The 21,641-nt window shown below is 41.0% G+C and overlaps 1 protein-coding gene across 2 annotated transcripts in view; it reads left to right on the top strand.

Annotated features, from left to right (window-relative positions):
• The window catches only part of LOC117551615 (zinc finger protein 507-like), a 31,106-nt gene extending 10,363 nt beyond the window's left edge, over positions 1-20,743 (top strand). For both annotated transcript variants that reach the window (XM_034224544.1, XM_034224545.1), the window contains exons 5-7: positions 10,719-10,823; positions 15,333-15,467; positions 18,270-20,743. In XM_034224544.1, coding sequence (XP_034080435.1) covers positions 10,719-10,823; positions 15,333-15,467; positions 18,270-18,648 — 619 coding nt within the window. In that variant the 3' untranslated portion in view covers positions 18,649-20,743. The remainder of the gene's footprint in view (positions 1-10,718; positions 10,824-15,332; positions 15,468-18,269) is intronic.
• Positions 20,744-21,641: the final 898 nt, after the last annotated feature.

Raw genomic sequence — 21,641 nt, 5'->3', positions numbered from 1 at the left:
AGCTACTGTATAAGGATGGCACATTAGTGGTGAAGACATTATTATGTGTTTTTAGTGGGGCTGATTGCGTATTTTTTGGGGACTGATTGCATTTTTTAATCTGTTGCAAATTAGTTATGAACTTTACATACATCTGTGTTAATTATCCTGCACACATTATCCTGCCTCTTTAGACTACACTCTGAGTTCTGCTGTCCAGTTTGATTTCTCTTCCGCATATTAGAAGTACATTTCATGATGTTTTTAAAAATGTTGGCTCTATCGTTAATTGATCCTGTTGGTTCCTGTGTAGTAGTCTTTGTTAGTGAATATTGCATTTTTATATTTTAGCTCCTGTTTTAGGCAGAGTAAGATAACCAAGTAGTTGTCAGTCTGTCTGAGATGCACTTGTCATTTCAGAAATGTCCATTAGATGGCAGTACACACCTGCTGATGCTGAGCGAAGCACAGAGCTCCCTGTACACTCAGACACACTCAAAGTATATAATACAGGCAATAATACAAGCCTATGGATTCCATATTAAATGATAAACTGGGTCTACAGAATAGTGTAGTTATCAAATGCTGTTTTAATTGAATAAATGAATTAAAAGCGTGGTATTTTTGATTGCCAAATCAGGTGTCCACCAACTGCATTTAAAGAATGAAAGTAATGTAAATGAATGAATTAAAGGCCACGATAATGCACTGGAAGATAAGCTATAGTTTTACTTGAAACTTACCCCTAGATTCCACCGGGTCCGTCTGCGTCGTGTTACGGCCGTGTTACGGCCACCAGACGCGCCGCGTTACGGCTCAGAAGCGTCCCAGAAGCGTCTCGACGCTGGGCTCCGCTCAAAATAGGATGCAAGTATATTTTCAACACGTTGCAGAGGCGCCGGGCAGGAAGTGGAATGGTCAGAGCATCCAGCCCATCCCCAAAATAAAATGTTGCAGACCCTATCCCTCCGTAGTCTTTCAAGTAGGAGGAGAAATGCCAACATTCTCCTCCGGTTTACAGGCACTGTGTAAATTATTTATGATGATGAATGCATTTTTTTACCACTAAAATACAGCAACACATCTTTGATTCATGTCGTTTATAACTGGGATATTACAATTATTATTAACTTTGTCTGTACAAAGTAGCCTGTCCAGGAAATATGCCCAAATCAACAAAAACTGCGAGCCGGCAGGCAAGACGCTCCGCTTCTGAAATGCTTCTGAAACGCGCCCGGTAGGGTATGACGCCGGAGGAGCCCGGACCAAAACCGTGGCGCAGCCGTGACGCGACGCAGACAGACCCGATGGAATCGAGGGGTTAGATCAGGGGTGCCCACACTTTTTTGGCTGGTGAGCTACTTTTGAAATGACCAGCTCACCGAGGTCTACCAACCAAAATAATATCCCAAATTGCAAGGGTTGCTGAATAACACGTTTTATTTATACATGGGATAACTACAATAGGGCTGCAACAAACGACTCATTTGATAATCGATTAATCTATCGATTAATGAAACGATTAATCAACTATTCGGACTATTACTGTATGCCTTGCACAATTTCTCAAGCGTTCTTATTTAGCCATCAACTTTTAGATTTAGCTTGAGGTTGTTTTAGGCATGTGGAAACAATGAAGACAATAAAGATTAATACTTGATTCAAAAATACATATATTATTAAATTAACTTAACATATTGTGAACAAAATTAACATTGCTTTTTATTTAAATAAAATAAATAATATTTCACATCAAAAGAAACAACAATGTTTTAACAAATCGTATTAAATAATCTGATGACAGACTGTAAACAGAATAGCTGAAACTTTAACTAAATAAATAACTCAGTTTCCTCTAATCATTAACCCATGTTTGTATCATTGAGTTAACTGCGTGTGTTGCTGCTAGCATAACACCTGACGTGGAAACGTTACTCGTGGATGGGGGGGCTACAGAGCTACAAGAAAGACAGTCGAACCCGGTGCATTCCTGCGTCTGAATGTGGAGCACTTTTGATAAATGTTTAGACAAATTGCTCATGTTACCGCCCTTACATGCTAAACACTTATTGCACTTTTGGTAACGAGCATTGTCCGCCTCAAGACGGGTAACATTTAACCACACCTTGGAGCGCTTCTCTCCGCCATCCCAGCCGTGTGTTGCTGCATGTAGCAGCTGCGTGTGTGTAAACTGCCCCGCCCCCTCGCGCACAGACGGGGGAGAGAGATCTCGTCTCGATTGGAAAGATAAAAAATACACCGACCATAGACGCATTTGTTTGTCTTTTTGCATGTTAGAAACGAGTTGGCGACACTAAGACTGCGAGATAATGTTTGTGTAGCAATAATACATGACCTTTCTCTTTCTCAACTCGCTACTCGGAGGGAAGTCGCTGTCATATGCCTTGTGAACACTCCGATAATGCCTCTCCACGTTACCTTTCTTTGGCAGAGCGACGCTTGCTTTACAAATAAGGCAAATAACCTTTGAATGTGACATCACAACAACATATTCTTCCTCCCATTCTGGGTGGAAGTGGTATGTCTTTAGCTTCTTGCTCGGTCCCGCACTCATTTTGTTGTTTGTCTTTTGTCTCTTTAACTTAATTTGAGTTTTCCCGGCACTTGACTGATTTTGTATTGCTTTGCATTCTGGGTTAACAGACTGGAAAGCGATAGGTCGCTTTTTCTATCAATCAAGTAAACTCCTGAATTAAGTGGCAGGGGGGCCAAGGGAGGAGGGATCAAAACCTGTTTTGTCTATTTTAACGGAGTTGGGTTTTTTTATGAATGATTCGCGATCTACCAGCATTTCCCCCGCGGTCGACGTACTGGGAACCTCTGGGTTAGACTGAGGGAAAATTTGTGTTTTAATGTGTAAGAATAACTTCCTGTTTGAGGGTTGAAGAAATTCCTGTTGGAGACAACGCCCACTCTCCACTTGTTGGTTTGGAACAGCCCTTTATGGGCAGACCCTCCACTTCAACGCAAAAACAGTACTCGCAGAGTCAAAGTGAGTAAATTAAGTTTTAGGTACCAGATTGAATCGGGCCTCTATCACACACTGCTTTTCTCCCTCCAACTCTTGTTAGAACTTCCCCATTGTGTTCACACAAAAGTGTTAGCTGGGCGTTTGTGTCTAAGGCTGGAGCCACACGAGGACAATAACGCAAACGGACCGCAATTGTTATCAAAAAAGTCTTCCGTCCACACGCAATAGGCACCAGAAACGTGTCCGTTCACACAAGACCGCTCGAAAACGCTGGAGACGCTGTAGTACATATGCCAGGCCTGTAAGTGGCGCTGTAGTCCTGCCACAAAAGCAGCAAAGAAGACTTCCCTCACATGGTTGCCATGGTTGCCCTTCTGTATATTCTCCGCTGTAGACGCTCTGGCTCTTTTTCTCCCTCCCCGAGGCAAGCGTTTGCTCCTGCTGTAAATCTCTCCGGTAGTCCACCAGCACCACCAGCACTCTTCCAAGGGACGAGCGGACCGTGCAGCAGAGTTTCAGTTCGATTTTGTTTCGCCGGTCAACATGTCCGTTAAAGTTTAAATCTTCCGAAAAAAATTAGAAAAGTGCCGGTCAAAGGTCTTTGTTATTTATTGAGCTTTAAAACAAATGAGTAACGACTCTATATAATAATAAAAAACGGAGCCTCTCTTTCCCTCCCCGTCTTCTGACAGCCCAGCAGCTGATCTCTGAGCAGGAGAGGTGGGGAGAGGTGGGGAGAGGCGGGGCTATTGCATCAGTTATCAGGAATTGATCGTATAGGCGTAAACACGGAGACGTTTGCCCCCCCAGAGCGTTTCGTATGCAGATCCTACCCACCTTGCGTTTCCATGTCGGCCTCGTGTGGCTGAACCGTCTATCTCAGGCGTTCCCAACCCCCGGTCTGCGAAATAGCTGATGTTTTTTTCTCCAAATTTTCAATTTCCAAACTAAGTCAAGCAAAATAAAATAAATTTCAAAAATAAAACTATAAGTTGCAAACAAATCATTTGTGTAATCATGTAAAACTATAAGTATTTTTTCTTTGTTTTAACATAGATTTTTGTTTGCAGTTCTTGTTTCTTCTTTCTCAAGGATCAGACTTTTGCTCTCGCTGCAGCTCTCTTGTTTGCGCTCCCTCATTTTTTGTTTGAGATTTTGACACAAACATCCCAGGTGGGCGGGACTTTCAAGGGTGCGTCCTCATTGGCTACTCAGTTTTTGAGTGACAGCCCACTACACCACAGATCATACAGTGCAACTCATGCAGCAAACTCCGGAGTCCACTCGGCCACGTTAGTGTCGGTGTCTCCTGGGGAGTTTTCATGAACATATCGGACTTATTTTATGGATTGCAGTGCATTACACTTGTGATGTGTAGTTTATACTTTATTCCAACTTTAAATATTTTAATACCTGAACACACTGCTGCTGTTAAATAATTTCCCAATTTGTCTATTTATGTTATAGATTAAAAAAACACATCTATGTATTTTTAAGCTAAAGGTGATACACAATATAAACTGTACTATTATTTTTCAAAGACATGTTACATTTCAAAAGCATATATTGCTATGTTTAGGACAAACAATTAAAGACTGCTTTAATTGAACAAATTCTGCAATATAAAAGTGGCAGATTTGCTTTATTAAATAGACCAGACCGGTTGCATACCAACACAATTGGGAACATGCTCACACTATGTTGGTCTGAAGAGCTGAAGCATCCATACACAATGGATAAAACCGGTGTTGTTTCATTCTATATCCTGTGAGAAAATGATATACATTTATCATTCAAAATTTGACATACTATTCCTAGCCTGAGGAAGATATGAATAATCGACAGATTTGAATGGAATCTCTAACATTTTCATGTAGAATAAAGACAAAAGAGTGATTATACAAATTACATTTATTGAAATTTGAACCAGAAGATGAAGTCTCAAAGAATGTTTTAAATAAAAGGACATAAAACAAAAAGGTGGATAATAATAAAATCTATTAAATGTATAAAGCCATTTGGTCAAATGAAATGACACTGAGCCAGTGATAACAGCAACGCCCAGCGTGGATGAAGCTGGTGCTTCATGCCCCCCCTCCGTGCTGTCCCCTCAGAGGAAGTGGGAAAACGGGATAAGACCTCTGGACGCCACGCTGTCTCAATGATCCACACTGTTAATATGAGAGGAAAATAAATGTTTTAGGAAATGAAAAATATGAAGTTAAAGTAAAACACAGCTCAGGGGCATCATGGACGGTAGGTTTTCCTACAAAGTTAACTCAGCCTCCATTGATTTTCATATCAAATTAGCGTGTTCATAAAATAAGCTATCATGGCTTATACTTGCATATCTAAACAGAATCATGAAAGCCTGTTGGTAGAGTCAGGCACACGAGTCCGTTTGAGTGTGTGCGCCGGTGTCTGAATGCTCACTCACTGCTAGCTATGTAGCTAACTGTTAGGCTACTTAGCTTGCATTGTTATAGATCTAAACAAGGCCGGACTGGGACAATAAGTCAGGCCGGGAATTATACACCCAGTCAGGCCACTACCAGTTTTTTGTGCCATTTTGCTGGATTTATTTGTCAATATTTACAGCGTTGCTGCCCGTAGTGATAGCCCTCTAAATCTACTACCCACAAATAAACATATGGACATGGGTTACTATTTAAAAAAAATTGCAAATCTATTTAGGAACCTATGTGAGGGGTGGACCTCAAATCCTATAGGGGGGTCCGGGGGCATGCTCCCCCGGTAAGATTTGTTTTAATGTTGGACTTAAATGCATCAATCTGGTGCACTTTGAGGGGGAAATAAAGAGACTACACCCATATGAAACAGAACTGTATACATTTAAATAATCATAAAATCATAAGAACATGGCCATAATCAATAACATACCATATCCAATATGGAAAAACATTGAAACTTGTTTATTTATTTGTTTTTGGTTCATTTATAGTTGTGAGTGTGTCTGTGCTCCTGAACCAGCCTCTCCTGTCTCCCCCCCTCTCCCCCCTGCTCCTCTTTGAGGCAGCAGCAAAGACTAGTTTTAGCTCAACAAGTTTTAATAGTTTATCTTACCTTTTTTCACCTAGTTAACGTTTTTTTTTTTTATTATTCATGCATATTTTACTAATCACTCCCCCCTCAAATGGAAATATGTGTTTACATAAATGGTGACCAAACCGTTTGAGACCCACTGGGAAGCCAGCTCACACTGTCCGCTCCAGCAGCGAGCCGCGCAACATCCCGCTAACACGGCACCCAGACCCCACGCAGCATTCTCATCTGTTTGTCATTACTGGTGTCATTTTCTGGTTGCTAACAAACGCCATGGTAACACATAATCACTGATGTTCCGCTGTAACGGTGGTAGACTCATCAGAACAGAGTGGGCGAGCTGACCAATCAGAGCACACTGGGCTCACAGGGAGGGGGGGGGGAGCAGGAGCTCCAACAAGGCGTGTAGGACAGAGGATGAACATACTATACAGAGATGCTGTATGAGAAACCAATGTGAGTTTGGAACATTGAACAATGTAAATCTATTCTAGTAGACCTCAACAATGGAATTATGATCAGTAGAAATGGCCATGACATGGGACCTTTAAAGAAAATATCTCTCAGAGGGGCGTTCGGAGTAGCTCCTTATTTTCATCTAAAGTAACAGACCCACTGGGATAACTTAGACTAAGTTAACTATCTAAACACTCAGAGTCCTTTACCTCACCTGAGCTGTAGTTATCAGTCTCTCAGTCTGACAGCAGAGGACTCTCCTCCACCTTGTTGTTGAAAAAGCTCCTTATATCCGTTAGCGCAGCTAGCTAGCACCAGATGCTAACAACAATACACGTAACCGGTGCGCGCGCTTTCTCTCTCGCTCGCGCCACACATAACACACACCCTCCCGAGCTTGAATGACACACAGAGACCAATCGAGGGCATTAGTATGATCTGTATGAAAGTGGCCATGTGGGCAGGCCACATCATGTCGGCAGCCAGTCACCCTCTGTGAGGCAGAGTCAGACCCACATTTGCGCAGCGTTGCGTTCACAATACATAGGCCTACATAAAAAAAAGTCCTCAGGCCAGCAGGCCACTTAGCAGGCCCGGTCCTCCCGATGGCCAGTCCGGGCCTGGATCTAAAGGTAGCACAAGCTAACTTTCATAGCACAGCTTTACTTCTCACTTAACACAATAAAGAAACAGACCGTATAGCACAAACAACACAAATGATCAATACTTACATATATTTTCACTTGTAGTCTTATAATAATTGAAATGCTGGATCTTCTGGGGGTCTTCTGTCCACGCTCAGCTAGCTACCGCACCGGCCTGCACTGTACAATCGCTGGAGGACTGGGCTGTCACTCAAAAGCTGAGTAGCCAATGGGGACGCACCCCTGAAAGTCCCGCCCACCTGGGAGGTTTGTGTCAGAATCTCAAACAAAAAATGAGGGAGCGCAAAAGAGAAAGCTGCAGCGAGAGCAAAAGTCTGATCATTGAGAAAGAAGAAACAAGAACTGAAAACAAAAACCTATGTTAAAACAAAGAAAAAAGACTTATAGTTTACATGATTACACAAATGATTTGTTTGCAACTTATAGTTTTATTTTTGAAATGTATTTTATTTTGCTTGACTCAGTTTTTTTCTTCTTTTAAACTCATAGTTTTGCTTTATTCTGAGAAAGTGTTGCTTTATCTTTATGATACAAAACTAATCCCATAGAAAATGGCAGTGCATACATTATTTGAGATATATTTCGAACTCGGACTTCATTTTAAGGACATTGCGGCCAGGGGTGTAGAGCTATTTTTTTAATTTGTAAAACCTCCTTCATTTCATGAAATGGCTGCAGCATCAGGAGGCAGCCTCTGAGAAGTGCAGCACCAGCGCGTACACACCGCCTTTACTGTGTCCCCCACTGCAGGCTGCTACGTTTCAACCACACAGAATGAAGGAAATGTCCGGTCACAAAGGCGCATGATGTGTATGTGCTCTGCTCGGCTCCGCTGTGTGCGTGTGTGTGTGTGTGTGTGTGTGTGTGTGTGTGTGTATGTTCGGTGTGTTTTTATGTGTGTCCAACAACGGGATTTGTTTTCAAATTACCATGAACAGTAATTGTCAAACAAGCCCAGGGGTCTCACTAGGGATGGGTATCGTTTGAAATTTATCGATTCCGATTTCGATTCCGGTTCTGCTTATCGATTCCGGTTCTTATCGATTCCCCGTTTCGATTCCAAAATTGTAAAATAAAGAGGTCAAACGTTTAGATAACAAAAATATATGTATTCTTAAAAGCTTTAACTGAAATAGTTACTAAAAAATATACATGCAATACAAATGTATTGCACAATAGCTGTGCTTTATTTTAACTGAGCTATGCCTGTGGCAAGCTATTAACAGGCATGACACTTTGCCTTTTATTTTTATTTTTTAGTGTAGTGGAGCCTCACTTCAGAGTGTTTACCGCGACCTATCTTTGGTGTTATGAAGTGACTGAGCTCGTGAAATGTCTACGGGAGGGCGGGGGAGCATCGCTGCGGGGCAACTGTGGACCTCTGTCGCCTGTCAGCGCAATTTATATGATGCCGTTAAAAAAAATTAAGGGCGGTGCCGGCCGTCAGCGTACCGAGCCGGCCGTCAACGGCCCGCTGACGACCGGCCGTTCTGTGATTCTCCAGGTCCGCCCTGTATTCCACCGGGTCACCGCAGCACCGCGGTGCAGACGGACCCGCTGGAATACAGGGTCTACCGCGTTTAGGAACCGTTAAGCAGAACCGAAATTGTGTATTTTGTATGGGTACCCGGTACCCGGCATTTTCTTATCGGTTCTCATCTGGAACCGAGTTTCGGTTCCCAACCCTAGGTCTCACTGACATTTCAGTTATATCAATGTGTACAGTGGTCCTAATTTGTTTTAATTGTATTCTGGTTTTAAACTTTGTTAATATGTTTTGGATGCATATTGTTCTATTATTTGTAGGGATGCTCCGATCGCCAATTTCGGGGCCGATCGCCGGAATCAGTATCGGCCGATGCCGATCCGATCGAGTGGGCGGGGCCTAAATGGAAGATTTAAACATCACTTTAAATCTTCCATTTAAAGTGATGTTTAAACTCAGTTAATGGGGCTCATTCACTGGAGCTTCCACAAACAACAATCAACTTAATTATTACATTCAAATGATGTACATTATTCAAGTTTACATTCACTTTGGATAATAACACGGGAGAAATGAGAAAAATCCATAAAAAAATGTCATCTGTAGAAGCCGTAGTACTGTAAAAAGCACGACCAATCATCTGAGCCAGCCCTGTCAGCCTTCCATCTGTGCACAAACTTATCTCGTGCCCTCATTGGTCATGTGCGCGTTCGTGTGTGTTGGAGGAGGGGCTCTGTAAGGAAGTGGCAGATTTGTTCCGGCTGTGTATTTTCAAATTCTAGCGCACTCGAGCTGGTTTCTCCAAAATGACCTACCCCACCTTTAACCACAGAACACTAACCAAAAACATGTTATTAAAACCGTTGACCTCCAGACGGGGGAGCCCGGAAGTGCTCCAATTCTAACTCATTCCCAGGTTTAGAACTCATTCCTGCAATACTATTAGTGTCGAGGGGTAATGAAAGGGCTATTATTCCACATTCTATCTAGTTGTAAACAGCCATAAATAAAGTTTAAGCTGTTGGTACCTGGTAACAGTGCGTTACGATTATGTTCCACTGCACTGAAGCTCCATTGGTATTCATTCCTCTCCACCGCGGAAATCAAATGCCAAAACATTTCCATTTAAAGTGCTCGCTGTGTTGTGTAACTGTGCTGTAAAAATGCCAGAATCTTTGCTCTTTTTAGCGTGAGACAAACTCACTTACCAGGTTGTAAGAATCATAAGCTTTCACTCCCTTAATGCATTAAGATGTAAAAAGAGAATATCACATTCTACTGAAAATGTGTCTGACACTGTTTGGGCTGTTTGTATATGCCTATAATAATTACATCATTTCCAGTGATGTGTTTTAGTGATGGTGCAGTAAGTAAATACTGCAAACACTACGCGGTTTAACTTTGCACACTGCACAAGTGTTCACATTTGACATGAATTATGATGTGTCTTTAATCTGATTGAAATGTAATAAAACTCAAACGTAACAACATGGAACACAAATACATTTTTTATGAGGTCGAAGCAATTCACTTGTATTTAAAATGATCCACAGTACAATAAAAACATTAGAAAAAGGATAACGTAATCAAACATATTTCTGTATGTGTATATATATTAGGCATTGATCCCATTTAGTCTCAAATAAAATTAATCCAACAATGACTATTGAAACACAATGCTGCAAGTCTGTTTGCAATTACTTGATTTTTATTGTTTTTGTTGGTTAAATGCATGTTTTTATTGTTCCAGCCCCAGTAACTCTCCCATGATTAGGTGCAACTTTTTGTTTTCTCTGACTTCTTTTACGCAGTAAGTGGCCGCGAGTTGAGTGTGATGAGTTCTCTGCAGACCTTGTGCATTATGTGTCTCGAAGCAACTAAAAAAGCCAGTTTCTTCCCCCAACTGAGACGCACAAAGTGGAAAACGTTTCGGATCTATTGTTTTCCTTTAAGTGCCATTCCTTCTGTCTTGCCTAAATCCCTTCTCTCCCTTTCAGGCTATGAGTGTAAAAGCAACACCATGACCTCAGAGGGCGTCCTGTTAAACTCCATGTTCTCTCATCTCTCCTTTCTCCAGGTGCTGTAGCTGTGATTTTGCCACCACCAACATGAACAGTCTGAAGAGCCACATGAGGAGACACCCCCAGGAGCACCAGGCCGTGCAGCTGCTGGAGCAGTACAGGTGAGAGAATCCAGCACACAGAGGCGTGATAAGAGCCCCTGCAGGACCCCCGAGGTGAGAATGAAGTGCCCAGCCCAGAGAAGCTGAGGTTATCAGAGTCTCTGTGGGGCTCCAGCTGCGTGTGAGCACTTTGTGTCGCATGGTCCCAGCAGCCTGTGAAGGAATGGGCTTCTATTTGGCAGGGAAGAAAGTGATGGGGATTAAATACTCTCTCTGTCATCCTTAAAATGTACCTTGACCAAGCCCCTGATTGGTGATTTCCACTTCACTAAAACACTCATCCGTACCTGCAGGTGTAGAATGCCATTAGAAAATACACTCTGTTAAGGGCACTCATGAAGTAAGAGGACTTGAGTGTTAAAAGTGGGCCAAATTGAAGCAGTAAGTTCAGACTTACCTGTAAAAGTAATTCAACTTTTGGAAACCGTCAATATTTGGTTTATCCAATCTAACCCTATCGCTTTTACAGGTGCTCAAAGTCGCTTTACAGAGATAGTGACAAGAAAAGAACAACAAATAAATATAGTTACATTTAAAATCAAGCAATACAAAAACAATCACACATTAAAAGCCCGATTGAAGAGGTGAGTTTTTTTGAAGGTGGTGAGGTCAGTGCAGTTTCTGATGGGTTGGGGGAGTGAGTTCCAGTGGGAGGGGGCAGCGACGGAGAAGGCTCTGTCTGTCCCCCCAGGTCTGGTGCTTGATGCGGGTGGGGAAGGATAGTAGGGCTGCACGATTTTGGGAAAGAATCTAATTGCGATTTTTCTAACAAATATTGCGATTCGATTTGGGTTATTTGTTTTTAAGCGACCCAACGGATGTTTATTAGAAAAAATGCGGCCATATCTCCGGCTAGGAAGGTCGCATCAACGTACTCCCGTCTCTAGCACCCCCGCAATCCGAGCTACGAGTGAAAGAACTAAACTTACATGAAACTTCCGTTGGGTTGCTTTAAAGTCAAGCTTCAGTTTAAGACTCACCCTGTAATAGATGTAACACATGTGATGGAGCATTACTAACCTGACTCAGACGCTTTGTTTCACCAAACCATCTAGGAAAGCTCCATTGGAAGCCATTTGGAAAAGGGCAGGCACTTTCAAAAATACTTTGCAGGTGATTGGATCAATCTGTCTATCACCTTCTATCATAGGCCACTTCTGATTGGGTAACAATGGCTGGTACATGTGGAGCACAGCACTTCTGATTGGTGTGGATGACTGACACACAAGAAGAAAAAAAAAAAAAATGTAAACATTATTTTTTTTTAAATCGCAGGCTTTGCGATTTGATAATCGCATCATTTAAAATCGTGATTTCGATTTAAAATCGATTAATCGTTCAGCCCTAATGGATAGGAGGTTGGCTTCTGATGAGCGGAGGCAGCGGGAGGAGGTGTGGTGCACCACCACACCTCAGCAGGACTGTGAGGTACAACAAGAAAAAGCAAAAAGAAATCCCAAATGCATAATTCCTTTGTTTTTTATTTATTTTGAACAGTAGTGCACATTTCAGTTTAAAAATAAGGAACTCTAACATTTTTAATAATTAACTTTATTACACAGTTAAAAACAAACCACAAACAGTACCACACACACTCGGATAGCTGTATTATCTATAATGGTTGATGTCAAACAAAAAGGTTCAATAAGCTGTAAAACAAAAAATAATGTCTTGAAAATATTACAAAATAAATAATAAGATAGTGTTTCAATCACAATCAATAAAAGCCGGGGTCCTCTACTATTGCATAAGGGCGCGGCATAGCCGTTGAAAAACATATGCCAAAAGCTTCCGTTATTAGGGCCCGAGCACGGAGCGCTAGGACCCAACGGCGTCCTAGCACGAAATGCGAGGAACCTATTGTTATCCTAGGAATTCTTCTTATTATTATTCCATATTTGTATATTGTTTTTGGGGGCTTTAGGGCGCTCCAGAAGTTGACATTTTTAATTAGCATAATGTTCAAAACAGTGAAATATTCACCTACATTTAAATTTCACACCAAACTTCGTATACAGCATCGGTGGAGTGTCAGACATATTACCGTAGAAAATGAGCATGTTCAGACGATAAATATTGCCGCCATGAATCAAAACGTACTCGCAAAAAGGCGGGGCTTAGAAATAAATGCTCATAACTCGTTGTTTTTTTAAAAACTGCCCCCTATTGTGTGGTAGTCACATATAGTTTCTCAGAACTTCACAAATGTTGGCACAGACATTCCTCATGGAATTGCGGACATATTTCTAATTAGCTTCCATTAGCCCCGCCCCCGACAAAGTCGGCCCTTTTGAAACATTTGCATTTTTGATAGCTCAATCGTGGAGGTTGTAAGCTAACGGAGAATATACCATTTTTGACGATTTACATGTCGCAAATTACTCAACTACTCTCATATAGTTTTTCCGATATTCACGAAACGCTGTATACACATTGCTTTCATGATTGTACACATATTTCAAATTGCTTTTAATTAGCCCCGCCCCCCAGAAAGTTGGCCATTTTGAAATATGTGCGTTTTTCATCCATTTTAAGGACATTTTTGCAAACTCCTCCTAGGGGAATGATCGGAAAAATTCCAATCCAGGACAACTTCAGCCCCTATCCAATATGATGCTACATTTTTAAGCCAAATTTCGATAGCTCAATCGTGGATGTCTTAAGCTAACGGAGAATATACCATTTTTGACAATTTACATGTCACAAATTAATCCAAACTACTCGCATACAGTTTTACTGATATTCACGAAACGCTGTATATACATTGCTCTTATGAATCTGGACTTATTTCAAATTGCCTTCCATAAGCCCCGCCCCCCAGAAAGTCGGCAATTTTCAAATATGTGCGTTTTTCATGCATTTTAAGCACATTCCTAGGGAATGTTCGTAAAAATTCCAATCCAGGACAAATTAAGAGCATATCCAATGTCATGCTACATTGAGAAGGAATAGTACTTCGCTTGAACGGAGAGCTCGTAGACTAACGGAGAATGTACAATTTTTGACCATTTATGTCAGGTAAGCTACTGAGACCTGCCTGTCTGCCTGGTACATCAACTCTCACACACACACTCACTCACTCACTCACTCACCTACTGTTAGTCCAACAACGCCCTTAGCTGGCGGCATATTCATTACAACAGACACCTATACACTCCACAACACACACCTACTCACTGTACAACACACACATATATAAAGCGTACGCTCAAAAGATGGCGTACGCCAATTTCTAAGCAATCTTTGCGATTTATAAAAAAGAAACTTGGCGGGAAAATTTGCGATCCTCCACGGACACTCTGACCCATCCGTACGCGGTACGCACAAAAACGGAAGAGATGAGAAACTGCGACACCGTTGGCAGAAGGAAGAATGGAGAGAAATGTGGAAATAATACCATAAATAAAATGTTACCTCTCATTTATCATATGAAGAATTAATTTTCATACATTGATTAAAGCCAATCTTAAAATGATTAAACAAACGCCTGTTTGCGACTCCTCAGTGCACACAAAAACATAACTTGGAGAAATAAATAAATACGGATATGTTATTTAAAACCACCTCGAATATGTTGTGTTAATGTTATGAAATGTTTTCTCATAAATGATGCGGTAAGCAGAAGGATAGCATTACTTTAAACTGACACCGTTTTGCATTTCTATAGGTTGTATAGATACGAGCATGGTTTATACTATCATGTTTTGTGCCGTTTGCTAAGACTTGATAAGTCGCTCATAAAACACAGGAGGTATGGAAACTAAGAACACCATATTTGGTAAATTGTACAGCTGATGTAACACAACACATTAGTTTTATTTCCTTTAACTGGTGGATAGAGTTGCTGCGGGGGGTTGAGATGCAGTGGAGACGCTGCGCACAGCTGATCGACAGCTGGAACACAAACCACGAAATAAAAAATAAAAATTCTGATCCAGTCGTCATGACTCCACTCCGGAGGGATTCCCCGATTATTTCTTACAGTTTCTCATTGAGGGGGGGTCTCCTGTCCCCGGCACATCACACTGACACACTGCCTGAGGAAGGTTATATGTTTTTTGTAATTAATTTTTTTCGGACCACTTAGTTATTTCAAGCTTTAATGTTGAAGCTCGAAATCGAGAAATGTTTTGTTTTCAGCGGTAGCTGAAGTTGCTCAGCAAAAGCTCAAGAAACAGCAGCAGATAATACAGCGACATGTAGAAGGCCCTCTCTGGAGCCACAGTTTATGATGTCCTGGCTTGACAACTGTTTTTTTAGCTACCAAAACCAATAAAAAGGTTTTGTTTATGGCGATTATACACTTACAATTCAGTCTAATTACTTCACTCGTCTACAGTAAATCCTCTTTCCTCCCTCCACTCTCTGTCAGGCTCAGTACTCCGTGTGGAGTCTTGAGTCAGGATGAATTCTCCTCCTAGAAGGATTAATTTTGACTTAATAAAATCAGGAAGCAAATTGAATTAACTTCCCCTCTCACTCTGTGGCTCTCTCTCCCCTCTGCTCCAGGTGCTCCCTGTGTGGCTATGTGTGCAGTCACCCCCCCTCCCTCAAATCCCACATGTGGAAGCACGCCGGAGACCAGAACTACAACTACGAGCAGGTCAACAAAGCCATCAACGAGGCCATCTCCCAGAGCAGCCGGTAAACACCAGACTACCATAGTACCATACTACCAGACTACCATACTACCAGACTACCACAGTACCGTACTACCATACTACCACACTACCAGACTACCATACTACCAGACTACCATAGTACCAGACTACCATACTACCAGACTACCATACTACCAGACTACCACAGTACCGTACTACCATACTACCACACTACCAGACTACCATACTACCAGACTACCACAGTACCGTACTACCATACTACCACACTACCAGACTACCATACTACCAGACTACCATACTACCAGACTACCATAGTACCATACTACCATAGTACCATACCACCATACTACCTGCTACAGCCGTGGCTGTACTCTGAGTTTCTCTCAGGTTCATCTCTGTGACTCAGCAGACATCTACCCTGGAAAACACTTCTTCATGTGTCCTTTCTATATGTATACATATTACAATGAATTTGAGCCCTTGATAAAAGCCAATATTTGGATTTCATATACACTTTTACTTTCAAGCTCTACAAAAATAAATGTAAGAGTATTTTTTATGAATTGAATTTATGCTTTTTAAACAACTTTTAAGCTAATTTAATACAAATTATTACATTAGTTGGCCATTTTACCCTAGTAAGTGGTTTCCCTCTAGGCTCATGATTGTTCTGACACCATTAATAATAATAATAATAATTATTATTATTATTATTATTATATTGCACAGTTGGAAAACTATTTATTTTTTCTTGATTTTTTATTTGTGTACAGCATGTACTACATTTGATTGTTTAATTGTAAATGTTCTCTATTATTTTTTGCTGATATTCTTATTTAGTAAGCATCCAAATATTATCATGTTGTTGTTTTATCACAAAGCCCAATGTTATGTTAAGTAAAATAACATTGAGGCACCTTTAAAAGTGTGTTTGGCAGAAAGAGCAGTGACTGTCATCTGTCACTCTGCGTCAGAGGGATAATAGATTTTTGGCTGCAAGTTACTTTTATATATCCAACAGATGTCAACAAAAATGGGCAGTGTGCTTTTATGAAACTTTCCTTAAAGGGATAGTGGAAATCCGCGAATTTTGGGTTTAACTTATGTATTTTTATTAAAAAAAAGCATAATAAACAATTTTTTTTAATTTCATCCGCCTAGTTTCATTTTATTTTCAATTTGACTGCGCCCTCTCAATGAAACGAAATACTTCGGGAATCGTCGGGAATCTTCGGGTGATGACGAGAGCAGAGGAAGACGGGCACAAACAATGGCGGACATTCAATAGCATTTGCATGTGAATAGCCGACCTTTATTATGGTGAATAGATGTTTTGTATGGCTGTAGTGCGACAGCAAATGCAGAGAATGGCGTATCGACGCATGCGTTTCCAAGAAACCCAGCCATTCGTCGTCAGTGGGTGAAATTTGTTCAGATAACACGGGCAAACTTCACGGAGCCGAAGCTGACGAGTAATTCGGCAGTCGTGTGCTCCCGTCATTTTACTGACGATTGTTTCGAGATTCCTCGGTCTCTAGCTCAAATTGAAAGTGGAATACATAAGAAGTGAGTATTTTATTATGTTTTCTTGTTGATTTAATGCATCATTAGCCTGTACCATGTTGTACAACGCCATTTATCCGGTACACAGTGTCGAATGTGTACACTACAGTCATCATATAGACTATGATAGACTAACAGTACTGTGAGTACAGCCTACACTTGACAGGCAGCCTGGCTATCCTAGGATGTTGTTTACTTTCTCTTTTCTGGCTGATAGCTCCAGGAATTCGAGGTCTTACAGTGATGACATTACACCTGTGGAGTCTCAGCTTTAAATCGTATATCTTGTTTGTGCAGTTAAGATAGTAATAAGGGCATTTCTACCGTGTGTTGTGTGTAAAAAAGCGTTAGCATTAGTTAGCATTGTTTCGCTCAATGCTAATTCAAAGGCTTGGTATTACTCTTGTGTTTTTTCTAGCTAACAATTGTTCTTATTGTCAGTTAGCGGAGTTTCTTACCTTTAAAAGGGTATGAAACATTAATAGTTTCATAAATGTTAAGAAGCCCTGAGACATGTGAGAGAAAAAAAACTGTGGGAGGGGTCCACTGGGGGGACCTTCGGGCTTAACTGGTTAACAATGATTAATATTTGTAAAGGCTACAGGTGATCTTAAGATGCGTGAGCTATGCTTAGGGACCTACCAGTCAAGATTATTTGTGCGTAGGGGTGCATCATCTGGCGCCTGGTCCTGGTCATCCTCGCCATTGCCCATGCCGTGAACCATCACCTCGGGCTCGGGCTCGAACAAATAAGGACGTAATGGTCCATCGTCTGGCTCAATATTGTCACCATCGTCGCTTACTGAACCGGATTCAGATTCAGTTCCTAAAACGACATTTTCGTAGGAAAGCCGAGAGGATGTTTCTGACTCGCTATCATCACTGGATACCTCGTACAATCCTTCTTCTTTGTCTGGTATATTTGCCCTTCCACGTTCATTCTGCATAGACGCCATGGTTTGTTATCGTATCGTCTTCCTAAGTTTTCGTCACTTCCGGTTAGGCTGAGAAACATTTCGTTTCTAAAAAACTTCGGGGAAGCTGCAATAAAGTGCTTCTAACATGCGTAAGGCAATTATTTTTTTTTTTAATCAGGTGTGATTGTTTTGGTACGTAATTATGCTTGTATATAAGTTAAAACGAAACTATTTGAGGTTCCATTTCCACTATCCCTTTAATTAGCCAAAAATGTCCTTAAAGTGAGATGTGCAGCAGTCAGTTAATCTCTCTCCCTCTGTTGCTGATTCCTTCATTTCCTCAGAGCTCCTCAGAAGCTACCGGCGGTGATGGAGTCAGCAGCTGAGCGGCCTGCGGGGGCCCCCCCCACAAAGGGCCCCGTGGAGGCATCAGCCGGCCTGGCAATGGACAGCTCAGCTACCCTGCCTACACCTACCACGGACCCCTCACAGTGGCCCGGTGAAGCCCTGAGCCCCCAGAGGAAGGACTCCGCTCTGCTGCAGCAGCGTTCCAGTCAGGCCCCCGGCTCTGGGATGGAGTACTGCGTCCTCCTGTTCTGCTGCTGTATCTGCGGCTTCGAGTCCACCAGCAAGGAGCGTCTCATGGAGCACATGAAGGAGCACGAGGGCGACATCATCAGCATCATCCTCAACAAGGAGCAGCAAGCACAGGCAGCAGAGTGACAGCTGTCCCCCCCCCCCCCCCCCCCCCCCCCCCTCTCTACAATAACACTGAACTGCTGCCCTCTAAAGTATTTCATGTTTCCTTACCTCAAGGTGGTTATAAGGTGTTAAACATTTCACATCTACTGTTCCACAGAACCGTACGGAAGACGATTAGGGCCACATGAGAAACACACTTTGGGATGTGAGCATTTTGAGTTCTGGCTTTAATCTCAAGACACTGAGAAAGAAGTCAGAATCCTGAGAAAAAAGGTCAGTATTCCGAGATGAAAGACTTTTTTTTTAATCAAAATTGTGACTTTTTACTCAGAATCCTGAGATTAAAGTGAAAGACGGAACTCAACATGTTCTTTTCTTTTGGTCACTTCCCTACATTTCTTTCTCATTTGGCCCTAATTATCTTCCGTAGAACTGTCATTTCTCAGAATGACATTATTTTCTGAGTATAACATCCTTTTAAACGGGATTTCGTACAAATGATAGCTATTTTCTAGGCCGTTTTTTTTACTTTAAGATGTCTGTAGGGAAGTGATTTAAATGTCAAGGGAAACCCGAGCTCTAACCAAGTTTATTTCTCAACATACAGGGACAAAATCATACCTCACAAAACCATACAACCCCTCACCAGAAATGGGAAAACCAATTTCCAGTCTATTTCATATATTGACCACGAGGCAGCTCTCTTATTGCTTTTGTAATATGTAATGTATTTGAACTGACACGGTTGAGGAGCTCCAAACTGAACATGTCTAACAGGCATCTATCGCAGCTTACATAGGATTCAATATTTATCACTTTATTTGTATGCATGTTTCTGTTATGCCAATTCTATAGAGGCAAATGTTTTTTTTGTATGTGTGACTGTAATCTGACTAGTCTGATCATACATATTATTTGTATTATATTTCTATAGAGGAAAAAGGTAAAGTTGTCAAAGAAAAGTAGAAGTATGGCAAATCCTTTTTAATATGTTGCCAGCAATTAATTTGAGATATCTGTAGAAATGTTTTGACATGTCACAAATATATTTTCACATGTAGATATTACATTTAAACACGTCAAAACTGATTTACAGATATCTTTAATTTAATAATATTTTCAATATTCCCCTTAATGCTAGTAAGAATAACAATGACTGATAAAACAAACATTTTCTTTTCACATTTAAACCCTCAGAAATGTTATTTTACATTACATTTTGAATATGTAACACACAAATTACCTAATCATTTCTATCTGTTTTTGGGTAGCACATTTTGTTGCTACTACAGTTTTATTTTTCAATTCCAGAAATCACATTCTTACTAGTTAAAATTACAAACTAGAATGTATGATATTTTGTACACAAAATACATGTCCAAAAGTAACAGTTTTGTTGTTGATATGAATAATTAACATATTTACTAGTAGAAATTACTTATAGATATAATTTATTAGAATTACAACTAGACACAATTACATTATTGATTTGTCGACTTGGAAACATAACCTGTCAAAATGTAGTCTACTATTCAGTTTGAATAGAAGTCAACGGTAAACTAGTTGGAATCAAATTATACATATTTATAATAAAGATTCCCCCCTAATAAGAAATGAGTTGTGGACATAAATAATTCACATTTTGACTGATGAGAAAGTGATTGTAGCTAATAATAAATATAAAAAGGGTTTGCCATGGTGGACGACGATAAAGAACTGGTCTTTGATGGTTGTAGTCTATAGACAGAGGTATTGGGTTAGGGTATGTTGACAAGAGGAATCATCAAAAGGGAAGTTAGCGTATGTTGCGCTGTTATTTAAATGGAATGGTGCCTAGATATTTCAAAGCAGGAATATTTTGTTATTTAATCTCAACCACCTGCTCTTCACGTGTGATTGTGTTGCTAGGATCACTCAGAGGTCTCATTGAAAGTATAATCTGTTTTTTTTTTATAGCCCATGCAATTTATTTTGTATATAATACCATTTTTATAATAACCTCTGCTCTTTTTGTCAGTGTTTTTAAAATACAAACTTTCTAGTGTCAAACACAACATGGAATGACTGCTGTCCTGCTAACAGACATGGATGTACAAAATAAAGTTTGGAGGTGACACGTTTTTTGAAGTTTATTGTCCCATTCTGAGGGTCTAGTAGAGTATAATATAACTCTATACTCGGCACACTGCAATGACGATTAAACAGGAACTTGAACCTTGACCTTGTGTGATGGATGGATACAAAGAATTGGATATAGTGGGTGTTTCTCAATGTCGAGGAAAGCTGCTCCAGAGCCACTATTTCAAGCATACTACGTCATCGAGTGCCGCCGAAGGACTGTTCCAATGTCCAGCATACTTGGAATTCTACCGAGCCCGGCGTACTTCGTTTGGAGAAACACGTGTAGACTCCGCGGTCTTAAAATCCCCACAATACTTTGCGCACGGACCAATTTCCCCAAATCTGTGGCGGAAAATGTAAGGCGGGCCTCTCATATGACGCACACCTGTACACTTGCTAGCCTGTTCCACTCTTCGTTTTCCGAATGCCAGGAAGTATTCTTGCCTGAAGCAAGACTCTCGTAAGACATGCTACCAAGCAAGCGTACTCGACATTGAGAAACACCCAGTGTTAGTGGGGGCCTTGTTCACTCCTATTTAAGTTGCTCAGTGGCCCATGAATCCAAACGTACATGACTGGGAACACCCAGATTTACAAGGATATGTACAGTGGCCGTATGTGTTGTCAAGTTGATGAAGATGTATCTTCATTTGCATGTGTTTTGGCACATTTGACATACAATTCTACATTTCTCTTTGACAATGTAAGTCAATGGGAACAAGTATTTTGACCTCATGGAAGCTGTAGTACCACCGCTTGGCCACAACGCCCATTCCAAAAATCGATTCAAAAATAAATATTGCTGATTAACATACGTCTCTTACCAAATCAAAGTCAATTGAAAGAAGTTTTTCCGAGCCCGATGACGCACTTGTTGACCAACACATCCGGAG

The sequence above is a fragment of the Gymnodraco acuticeps genome, unplaced genomic scaffold (assembly GCF_902827175.1).
Source record: "Gymnodraco acuticeps unplaced genomic scaffold, fGymAcu1.1, whole genome shotgun sequence".
NCBI classification, from domain to species: Eukaryota; Metazoa; Chordata; class Actinopteri; order Perciformes; family Bathydraconidae; genus Gymnodraco; species Gymnodraco acuticeps.
The sequence above is the reverse complement of the archived record's forward strand: the minus strand, read 5'-3'. Positions and strand labels throughout refer to the sequence as shown.